At 35.5% G+C, this 12174-nt stretch overlaps 1 protein-coding gene across 18 annotated transcripts in view; it reads right to left on the reverse strand.

Annotated features, from left to right (window-relative positions):
* Nucleotides 1-12174, reverse strand: part of HMCN1 (hemicentin 1) — an 883583-nt gene that overhangs the window by 196642 nt on the left and 674767 nt on the right. For all 18 annotated transcript variants that reach the window (XM_079903114.1, XM_079903100.1, XM_079903116.1 and 15 more), the window contains 6 exons: nucleotides 11864-11965; nucleotides 10790-10966; nucleotides 10095-10246; nucleotides 8826-8949; nucleotides 3915-4090; nucleotides 1449-1545 (listed from right to left, as the gene is read on the reverse strand). In XM_079903114.1, coding sequence (XP_079759240.1) covers nucleotides 1449-1545; nucleotides 3915-4090; nucleotides 8826-8949; nucleotides 10095-10246; nucleotides 10790-10966; nucleotides 11864-11965 — 828 coding nt within the window. The remainder of the gene's footprint in view (nucleotides 1-1448; nucleotides 1546-3914; nucleotides 4091-8825; nucleotides 8950-10094; nucleotides 10247-10789; nucleotides 10967-11863; nucleotides 11966-12174) is intronic.

Below are 12174 nucleotides of genomic sequence, written 5' to 3' on the forward strand. Positions count from 1 at the left end.
TCCTCCTCCCTCTTTGACTGCTCCTTCTCAGTTTCCCATTTGGGGGTCTCTTTTTCTGTCTCCCTTCTTATGTGATATGTGAGGGTCATTCTATACAGTACTCTTTTGTACACATTCTTCTTATTCTCGCTAAGGGATCTCAACTACTACGTATACACTGATGTCCCTAACCTCACATTTTTAGCTGTTATCTCTTTCTCCTGAGCTATAGGCTCATAATTCTGATGGCATAGAGGACAGCTTCACATGAATAGTCTACAGGTATCTCTAATACAGCATTTTAAAAATGAATTCTTCATCTCACTTTCTAATTGATCACTCCAAATTTTTCTTTCTCTTTTCTTTTTTTTTTCCAACCTTTACTTGATAAGACTTAGCTCACTGTTGTCCATATTGGGAGTTATACGAATATTTTCCCCATTTGAAAGAAATGAGAAGAGAAAGGAAAGAAAGGAAATATGAAGGGAGAAAAAGGATAGAAGGAGGTAGGAACAGAAGTGAATGATACATAACAAATATGTAGTGAATATAAAGGTACTGCATAGTAAACTCTGTCATTTAAAAGTAAATCCTTTTACAGGTGAATGATAATACTTCTTACAATTTTCCTCAAGATTTTTAAAAATGATAATAATGATTTATAATTAACAAGTCATTTTATACATAAAATATTTATTCTCTATTGGAATTAGATTACTTCCTCTACCTATTTTTATTTTAAAATGTGTTTTTGAATTAACTTTTATAATCAAAGGTAAATTTCAGGTTATTATCTCAAAAATTAAAAAGTTTAAACAAATACAATCAAAATTAAGAGAGCTTAATACGTTATAAATGAATTTAAAGAAGTACTTAAAATAAAGGTGAATATGTAGGAAATGGGAACACTTTTGAACATAGTGTAACAACTACAGTGATATAAAAGTTGTGACTATTCCTAAGAATTATCTTGATTAGTAAGAGTAAAACTTCAAACAAGAATAGCTTTGCACATTCGTCAGCGGAGTAATCCCATCTCCCACCCACAAGTGCACGTGTCCTCTTTCTCTCACACAAATATAATTCACATACACAATTTAGCCTTTTGACTTATTTTCAATTGACCAACACACTCTCTGTTCATGGAGAACACTCAATCATTAGAGGATCTCAGTTGTAGAAGCTAAAAGGCATATTAATCAGGCAGGAGAGCAGAACTGCTCTACATCAAAGTTACAGTGACCAACATGTTTAGGTTCAAGAAATCTGTCTAGTTGCTCTTGAATTAATTATATAAGCTGATATTCAGGACAGTTCAGCATCATTTAAACATATTAATTAGTGTCCATGTCTGTATTATGATCAATTTTAGTTACGTGGTTGTTTATTTTAAGAACTGACACAAAGAATCAAAGATTAAACCACAAGCTGTATCATTTGCTTTACAATCAGGGGCTGATCCCACTTACCCCAAATGTTGACATTATAGTTTTTCTCAGTTTTTCCAGCAACATTTGTTGCCTCACAAGTGTAACGACCACTATCTTGAACCTGAGCATCTTCAATCTGAAAACAAAATCATGCTTTGAAACCACAGTTTCTATTTTGTAAGTAATTGGGGCTTTTCTATTAATGTTATTTGTGATCTCTGATTTTTCATTTGTGTTCTGAAGGTTTTCAAACATATAAAAAATAGAGGGAACAGTAAAATGGATGGCTATATGCCCATCACCCATATTCAACACTTATCAAGATTCAGCAATTCTTTTATGTCATACCTTATTTGAATCTCATTAATTCTACTGGTTGAAGGTCTAGAAAGGCCTTTTAAATATGATTCAGATAAAATAACAAAAAAGTCACAATTAATTTCTGAATATGTTATTCAGGGCTTTAAATATACAATCTTTCCATGCCCAGGTCCTTGTTCAGTAAAATAATACCCATACTATTAATTTATTATGTCTTCTCCTATATTGGGTTTGTAAGCTTCTTCAAGCCACGTATTATACTCAATTAGTCTCAATCTCCTAATACCCAGTTTGGTGCTTGGTAGATAACTGAATACCAGTAAATACTTTCCATATATTTATCTGCAACATACATTAATACTCATTTATCATTTATTCATAGACCTTTCAGCAGTTATTGAGAATCTTGTACCAGGTACTATAGGTAAAAGATACAAAGAAGTATGGTGTGATATATGATTTCTGACTTGAGTTTTCAATCTAGTTGAGAATATAATGTATGTGAACATAAAAAAAGAGTTTAATAATAAACAAGGTATAAATAAGAATATAAGATAATCTAAGAGGTACAACAAACAGTATATAATTGCTGAAAGCTTTGAAATCAATTGCTAAAACATTCAAAAGAGAATCATTAGAGTTGGAGTTATCATTAAAAGTATTTAGTACAGCAGGGGTACACTAGAAGTTTTCATTTCCATGAGGTCTTCGCCCTATGTTCCTTCCTATGGACCCACACATTCCAGGGTGCCTGGCTAGCCTCAGTGGTGGAGACTCAGTGGATCCTAGGATTTCTTCACCATCACCTCTCTCCTGGCTTCCCAACTCTATTGGGATCTGTGCTCTGAAGAAATGAACTTCTCTACTCACTAAAATTTGCTAGGAGAGTTCTAATCACGTATAGCTCTCCCCTAGCAGTGCTGGGACCTGTGGTTTGTACAATCGTCTCCCTCTATCATTCAGTCAGAGCTGAGGTTTGACAATTCTACCAGCTGCCTTCTTGAACTCTGGGGTCTGCCTCTGAGAAGGGGCAGTGCTTTTTGCTTTTTTTTTGCTTTTTTTCCCCCTATATAGCTCAATTGACTTATCCTACTTTCCTCCATCAGTGACTCCGGCCTTTCCTTCCTCACTGGCTCCATCGTTACAGGATCATAATTACGAACGACTCCATCCTCTTGCCTCCAATATACACTTTCACCTCCCTCTCACTCTCTCCTATACTTCTATCCTCCTTGTGTAAGCGTCTTAGTTTCCTTTGTGTTGAAAATCATTATCCATTTCCCAAGACTCTCCTTGTTTGACAGTAATAATAGTCCTTTAACTAGAAACTATGTGGTTAGCAGCATGGATTCTGAAGCTATACTCCTGTATTCAAATCCCATTTCTGCCTCTTAGTAACCGTAGGCAGATTACTTAGCCATTCTTTCAATTCTAAATACGGTTATTGAGGATTTTATAAATACTCCAATGGCCTGTTGGCTTCCTGAGTCCTAATTCCTTAAGTTGGCTTTCAATGTTAGCTCTTATTTCGCTTAAATCAACGTAGTCCACCTTATTTCCAAAATTCATTTTGTTAAATTGTTTCAGTCACACTAGCTTACTTGCTTCCCGTAATCAGGCCTTTTGTTCTATCTACCCATAAAAAGCCAAGTAGCTTTCCAAGACTTTTCTGGACAACCACAGCCTCACGTTTTGCTATCTTTCCCAAATGTACTGTCTATATCATCCACTTGGTAATTAACTTAGAGACTTGGAGCACTCACTGCATTTTTCATGAGCTGTTAAATTTTCATATACTTATGCAAAATTGGAAGACATTTTGCATAAATGTGTCATACTTTTTTGCATCCCTATGCAGAGCACCTAGAATGGGTATTCGCTGATTGGCTGAACGACTGAAGATGATGCACTCCTTAGAATATTTCTATAATATTTTCCTAGAAGTATTTTTGAATGGCTTCTGGCTACAAACATGAATTGACAGTTAAGTATAATATTTAAACCTTACTAAGCATAAAACTGAAAAATATTACAAACCTCATTAATAAAAGGGTTCCTAGAATTTTATAAGATGAAATTAGTAGAATACTTGTAAAGTTTAATAGCGGTACTATTTTGATGGTGATACCAAAGCCATGAGCTTAGGAATAATATAAGAAGCAATAAATGAATCTATAGGCTTACCTTTAACACACTTCCATTTTCAGTGACACTGAGGCCTGGTTTCTTCAGCAAGGGGTGGCCGTCTTTTAACCAGGTCAGAGTCGGTGGGGGAATTGCATCACTTTGACATAGTAACTCCACAGCTTGGCTAATGAGGATAGAGACGTTCTGTTCTTCTCCCATAATATTTGGTGCAACTAAGTGAAAGATGGGTTTTCCCTCAGGATAAAAGAGGCCAGCATACTGCTTATCTTTACTAATCATCAGGACATATACTGAATCATTTTATTAGTTCTTTTTAGATGTAGGAGCACAGTAATTCTAACATACCCTCTGCATATCATTTCATTCAGAATCAAGTGTTCATAAATCACTGATTAACGTGTTCCTGTTGAACAGAAATAGTTTTTTCACTAACTTTTCATGTAAAAAAGTTTTAGAACTGGAAGTTCTCACCAAGTGCCCACTTAAGAAACTTCTTGAACTAGATGTCACCACTTAAGAAACTTCTTGAACTAGATGTCACCACTTAAGATTTTCAAAGCATTAAACCACTCATGAAATATTTTGGAAATAACAATGAATTAAAGGCAAACACATTTTTGATGTTTATTTTTGCAAAAGAAAATAAATTTCATAAATACAGAGGCAAAATAAAAAAATAGAGTTGAAAGAGATCATCCTGTCCCACCTCAGAGTTTGCAAAACATAAGATGGTTGACAGATAAGAGCTTATTTGAAATAATATGACTAATTGGTGGCAAAACTAGGAGTCTTCTGACTTGCAGTTTAGAGCTCATTTTGGTTTTTCACGGTGCCTTGTCAGTTTTCTATGGAATAAAGACCATGTGGGATAAATGATACATTAAAGACCAAACTAAAACAGTGACCAGCTGTACAGCATACAACTACATAAAAAGAAGAAATGAGTTGAAATTTTGATGAGATTAAAATTAGAATTCCCTGGCTATAAGGCTTGTCAGATCGTGAAATATGTTCTTGGAGAAGTTTAAGGAACCGCATTCCCTTGGGTGTATTAAAAAATAGAGTAAACAATCATTTGTCTCAGATGGTCGAGGTACAGCCCTGCCAAGAATTAGACGGTGGGCTCCATAAGCTCTCAAGGACTCTTTCAGGCTTATATTTATAATAATTCAAAATCATGAACTAATGATAAAATCAGGCCTGTTATAAAAGGGCCACTCCAAAAAAGCACAGAGGGGAATTTCCTCAGCCATTTCTCGCTAAATCCCATAACTATTTAGGATTGTAGGAAACATACCATATTTGTAGTTTTTTTGGTTTTGTTTTTTTTTTTTTTACAAGAAAGGTTAAGTTTCATTGAAATGAATCCTAAAGGATTTTCCAAATGCTTTGGTAGAAATAAGATTTTTGTGGTAAGGAACATTATGATAGTCCATTGGCCATTGTTTCCAGCTTGGTACTGTTGCATGTGGCAAAATGACAATGAACGCAGGGTACTTAAGCTAGTCCCTATAGCTTAAGGGGCTATAACCAGGAGGTTATATAATCGTGTTCTATAACCAGGAGGTTTCTCTGCTATCATGTCTTTTACACAGGGAAAGGCATTTGAACTAGAGGGTATTTCTTATGCTGTTTCTGGATGCAGGACTTGTGTTAAACCCAAAGGAAATGAGGCTAACAAAAGAAACTCCATGCACAATGGTTGGAACAGATCAGTGGAACTTTTGGGCAGAGATCTGTGATGCCCGTCCTGCTAAATTTAACAGCACACAGACATGTGGCTTTCCAAAAGCCTAAAGTAATCTACGGGTGACAGAAAAGAGTGGGATTGTTTTTAACATGTGAGACAACAGATAAAAGATATACAACTAGTCTGTTTGAGATGAAAACTTCTATAATCTCAGCAAAATCAGCACAATGAGTGCCATCTTCTAAGATATTATGAAGAAAAGATATATTCACCAGTCTTAGCATAGAGAGTCCTAAATACAACTTCACAGTTGGAAATAATTTCAGGTTAAGTCTGTCCTCTGTGGATAAAAATGTACCACAACTATATAAAATATGTTTATCTCAGATTATTTGTAGAATTTACAAAAGAGCATGGATTCTTTATGACTGCTTGTAGACGTAAAAGTCAGAAACAATTCAAGAAAGCAGAATGCTAATTTATTTCCAAATATTTTTCCTTCAATTACTTTTCTTTAAGCTAAATGAGTTGAATCAAGCTCAATTTTTTTCAATTGAGAGGAAAAATACAAAAACAGTAGAGTAGGGCTTCCCTGGTGGCACAGTGGTTGAGAGTCCGCCTGCCGATGCAGGGGACGCGGGTTCGTGCCCCGGTCCGGGAAGATCCCATATGCCGCGGAGCGGCTGGGCCCGTGAGCCATGGCCGCTGGGCCTGCGCGTCCGGAGCCTGTGCTCCGCAACGGGAGAGGCCACAGCAGTGAGAGGCCCGCGTACCGCAAAAAAAAAAAGAAAGAAAAAAAAAAGAGTATTTGTTTCTTAAAGAACATAAATTAAAGCAAATCTAATTACAGTCAAGGATATATATTACCTCAGCACAACTATTTTTTTCTGCCCTGTCTTTCATTTCCAACTTTTTGTTTAGTCTGAGAAGAGAACAAGCTTCTGCCGTTTAGATCCTCAGCTTCCTTAGATGTCATCCCTATTCTGCTTTGCAGTCATGTTGCTTAGGAAGGGGTGTGTTGTGTCTGTTTCTCATCCTACGTATTATACTTGTGAAATGTAATTACACAAGTCAGAATTGCCACAGGGTTATGCCTGTTAAAACACTGGGCAGTGTGTGATCTCTAAGAAAGTTCTCAGGGCTTCAGTTTAAAGATAAGGTACTACAGGAATCCAAAGCATTTAAAAACTCTATCCTCATGTTTCAGCACCTAAGAGTATGGTGATGCATACTCCAAATTGATACCAGGGAGAAACAGTTTTAATGAACTACTCTTGTAATTGTAGGGAGAGCTATGTTACACAGTGTCTGCTCCTCCTACACCACCACACTCTACCATGTAAATCTGACGGGGACTTACCTCTGAGGCTGCAGAATCATCATGCACCAAATAGATCCAAGATTGCCAAGGTTACTATCACAAATTTAGGAATATAATATAGGGACATAATACGAATAGTAGAGCATAGACCGGAAGCTAATTTCACATTAAAAACCTGTTTTAATCCGGCACTTCTTTGACATTCAAAATATATACACACAGCAAGTTACTAAACACATACGCACATTCTAAAACATACGCATGGGCTGGCTACTAAACACATACGCACCTTCTAAAACATACGCATGGGCTGGCTACTAAACACATACGCACCTTCTAAAAGATACGCATGGGCTGGCTACTAAACACATACGCACCTTCTAAAACATAGGCATGGGCTGGCTACTAAACACATACGCACCTTCTAAAACATACGCATGGGCTGGCTAGCCACTTGACTTTTATAACAGAGGGAAGATTCTGGTTTTCAGACTAAAAAGGTAGTATGGGGGTACTTAATAAATGATAAAAAGTAGTGACGCACATCTTCATAACTCCTGAAAAATATCAACTCTCTATCACCTCCCAGGTCCACTTTTGACACTAACCAGTGCAGAAATGGAAACAGCCAATCCCAGATTTTCAGGGCTGACTAAAACCCAGTGAATACCAATGTTTGCTTGCTCATCTGCTTGCTTGTTCTTGATTGAAGGAGCTGTTGTGTCACATACTTAGATTGATGCATCATTCTCTAAGGATAGTTTAGATGGGAAACATTCCAGTTCTTCATAAAGCATAAAAGTGACCCATTAAGGGAAGGAGTTAGATTCCTTGCAGTTAGGTACTTTAGACCCTCTGTTATCTCAGACACAGAGCACCAGCTGAAGGCTAGATACAGACCCATGCCAACTGCAGAAGCAACAAAAAAGAGGGATGCATAACGAGCCTTGGGTAATTTACTGATGCCAACTGGGATTTTTTAGCTTAATTAGAGATGCATGGCATCCATGTTGAAACAAGGGGCCTTTTTATTAAAAAATTTGGACTTATTATGTAAGTTATTTGTGATGATTACATTTGTTTTGGCAAACTCAAAAAGGGAAGTCAATCCACATGGCCTGGAGGTAAAAAAAAAAAAAAAAAAAAAAAGTAATATATTTTGAACAGGAGTAAATTATTTGGAAGTGAGGTAGGACTTAGAAGAGAAGGCTTGCATTAAACAGGTACTCTTTGAGGACTACAGAACACATCCATTATTCCAGGAACCAAGAATATAATGCAAGTAAAACCCTGAAAAAGTTCTAAATGCAAAGGTATACTAAAATGTGGAATGACAAGTGTAATCTATGAATGGAGGCCATTGAGGCCCCAACTTTGTTCCAGGGGCCTCTTGGTGTGATGGAATCAGACCTTTCCTTTTGTACCTTACAGCTGCATCATAGGTAGGAAGAAAAAATACTTGAATTTTGCCTAAGTTTATGTTTAGTTTAACTTTTGCTTCTCAAATATCCTTTAATTCATAGACATAGTACTGACTATAAAATATGCTGATTATACATATAATTGAAAAGTAAGAAAATCCAGGCTTCGAGTAGAACAGATCAAGAGAGCTACTTGAACAGAGCCTTGCTTTAGGGAGAAGAATGTCTTCCAAACTGCAAAGATCTCTCCATAGTCATGTTCTTCAGAGTGCTCCATAAAAACAACACCCTACATGCTGGATGTATGCATCTTTATTTCTCAGAACTTCAATAAAGGAAAATCAAAGTCAAATATAAGGCAGAAAGGGTGACTCTGATTTAATTAACCTTGTAATATTTTGATAATTTCTATTGTTCACAGCTCTTTATTGTCAAAAACTTTCTTAACTTCCTCAATGACATTAGGACTTAAACACAGCTATATCAGAGCAGAAGTAATTATTAAAATGTCTCACCATATACTCTGAGGTCAATGTCCCTTTGTTTCTCCCCAGCAGCATTTACTGCCACACAGGTGTATCTCCCCGTATCACTGATTTGCGCGCTGGTCAAGGCTAGGATGCGGCCCCCAGACAGAACCTGTTGATGAATAGAAAGCTAAATAACCAACATATCTCCTGAGAATTGTAGGTGTAAACATACTTTTTCAATTATTTTCTGAGATTGATCAACTGAACATTTGCCTCTAGAAGGATTTCTACTTGGATGTTTTAAAGAGGGCAAGCATCATTTAATCCCCTTCTCATCTTATCTGTGGAGGACGACAGAGGCTAGAACCAAACTTGGTAATAACCACTGAACACAACTCTCTACATACAGGATCAAGTGAAGATCCAACTTTATCAATACTTACTACAGAAAGAGAAAAAGCCACCAGGGGAGAAAGACAAGAAGAAGTGGGAATAAGAGGAGCTAATCCTCCTCTTAATTTTTCTTTGAGAGAAAAAGTAAGAAGGTAAAATTAACAGCATGGTAGCAGTCAAATAAATTAATTAGTCACATTCATTGTCCTTTTATCCCACTGATATAGTTGTACCTTTAATATTGACATGGACTCTGGATAGTCTATGATCCCAAATTCTGCAAGCAATGGATTTTCAAGAAAAGCTCAAGAAGTAGAATGGTGGAGTAACTATGCTCTCTGCTAAGCAAAGCAAAATTGAAGTACACTTTCAATGAGATATATGTGCTTCCGTATTTTAAATTTTGAGTCAGTGCAATGTACTTAAATTTTTTTGTCAGACTCAAATTTCACTTCTCATAATGTTGCCTTTATAATTTTTCTTTATATGATGTTTTAGTAGAAGTAAATACACTCTGTGTAAATATTTACTCTGAAGTAAATATTCTGATTATTTCCAGACATTTAAATATAACGTCTACCAAAAAATTCCTGTTTTTATTGTTGATGAACATTTCTTTGCATAGGGTATCTTTTATGGTGGTGGCAGAGAGTTGGGGGGGAAGTAGAAAGTATATAAAACAATGGTCAAAATATAGCACTACATATGAGATAAGGGAACTCTTAGATATACTGAGTTTTTAATGAATTGTTTAGAAATCACAACTGTGTGCCCATGGTATTTATGGATGTATATGCGTACATGTTTGGATAACATTTGTGAATCCTTGCTCTCCAAATCCCTTTAATAGTTTTACTTGTTTATACTTCCTGTATTGAATAATTAGATGGTAGATTTCACTTAAGGAATGACAGAGAGTACCTGTATCCCATTAGTGAAACTAGCGACAGGGCTCCCATCTTTCAACCAGGTCAGACTTGGGGCAGGGATACCTCTGGCTTCACATTCTAACCTCACCAGGTTATTAACTACCACTGCCACCATGTTATTGCTGCCAGAAATTGATGGGGGCACTGAAAAGGAATAAAAAAATAAATAAAATTAAGATATGTTAACATCATGGAATATTACATCTCAAAATAATAAAACTATATGTTGTGTCCACAGTAATGTTTTACATTTTTATTTCTTGATTTCCAGGCTTTGTGTGTATCTGTGTGTGTTTCCTTACACTGTATCTACTCTAGTATGTTAACTATGAACTCCTCTTAAAAGCATTATTAGAGATAATAACTTGGAAACATTTCTTGAACTAAAACCTATGATTCTGACAGACAATATTTACAAACAGGGCCAACGTCATTAGCTGATAAGACTGTTGATGACTATTTGCAGCAATTCATCTAAAGAAAACTTAAGTTCAATAGCATGTGAAAATAGAGCATTTAATGGGAATCAGAAAATATAAACGCTTATCAGTTTTAGAATACTGCATTCTTAAGTAAAGATGACAATAACACGTTCTGTTAAATATTTACACTAGAATTTTATAGATGCACTTAATCATTTTGAATGCTTCTTCACTCCAGGATGAATCTAGGAGAAGTAGCACTAACCATGGACCTGTAGACTATAAAATAACTCTGTAGCTCCAGCTGAGTTGATGGCCACACATTTATATATGCCAGCATCTGTGATCTGGGCGCTTTCGATATTGATGATCTGTCCTCTGTTCAAGAAAGTCATGCTACTGGAACCTAACAGTGGACGATTATCTTTGTACCATGTAATAGCTGCAAGGGGAAGAGGACAGAAACCCATCTTTTTAAAACTTTTCATTTAAAAGCTCAATACACACACTAAATCGAAGCTTAACTACAACAGTAACAATTGCTTTATTCTTATGCTTATCATCTTAGTTTAATCTGTTTAATTATCTCTCTAGGGTTGATTTTTAGGAGGAGGTAAACTTTAGAAAAACATGAATAGCCAAGCCAATATAAGAGTCCTGAAGTGAACTTATAAAAATAATATTCTTTACATTATCTCTAATGTATTAGGTTGGCCAAAAAGTTCATTTGGGTTTTTCCATACAATCTTACAGAAAAACCTGAACGAATTTTTTGGCCAATCCAATATCAGTATTTGTTTGATAGCAAACTTTTAACCGATTCTATTTCTTTTGGTGTAGTATATATTCCTCTCATCTATAAAATTTTGTTTATGCATCTAATCAAAACCAAACACTATATATACTATTAGCCTCAAAATTTTTATATTATTATTGATTAGTATGAATAACTTACTGGTGATGAAAATCAACAAAATAATAGTCTCATCAAATGAATGATTTATAAAGATAATCAATTGAGACTAGATAAAAATATATTTTTCAACAAAAATTTATATACAATACCATTGTGGGTTCTGTGGTCATAGTAAGGACAGTAAGATAATTATTCACATATTTCTACATTGTTTAAATGAGTAAATTATTTCATGTAGTTAAAAGCAATGAAAATTCAAAAATATCATCCACCTAATGATATCCTTAACAATATTTTACCCTTGAAATATATTCTATAATATTTCCCTTATTAGTAATTACTATATTATGCTTATAAACAGATTTAGCAATTCGCAGAGATCTTAAAATGTTAATAAGCTACAGAGTCCACAAACACACCTACCAGGTGAGGGATTTCCAGTTGCCTTACACTCCAGCTGTATGGGGTTGTTCACTACCACGGTCTCATTCAGCATCTTCCCTGCATCCTCCAGACTGGGTGGTTCTGTAAGAAGCCCAAACAGATAATTAGCAAACACAAATAGAATATTTAAACTGAAATTGTTTGCTCACTGGGAATTGTCATTTCTTTCCTTCTTTCTTTCACTTATATACAACGATATATTTGGAATAAAACTAAAGTAGACTATTAAGTAGTACTGAAGAACAGGATGGAAAAAGATGTTAATAGGTTTTCTGGATCATCCATTTCTC

Source organism: Stenella coeruleoalba, assembly GCF_951394435.1.
Source record: "Stenella coeruleoalba genome assembly, chromosome: 1".
Taxonomy (NCBI): Eukaryota; Metazoa; Chordata; class Mammalia; order Artiodactyla; family Delphinidae; genus Stenella; species Stenella coeruleoalba.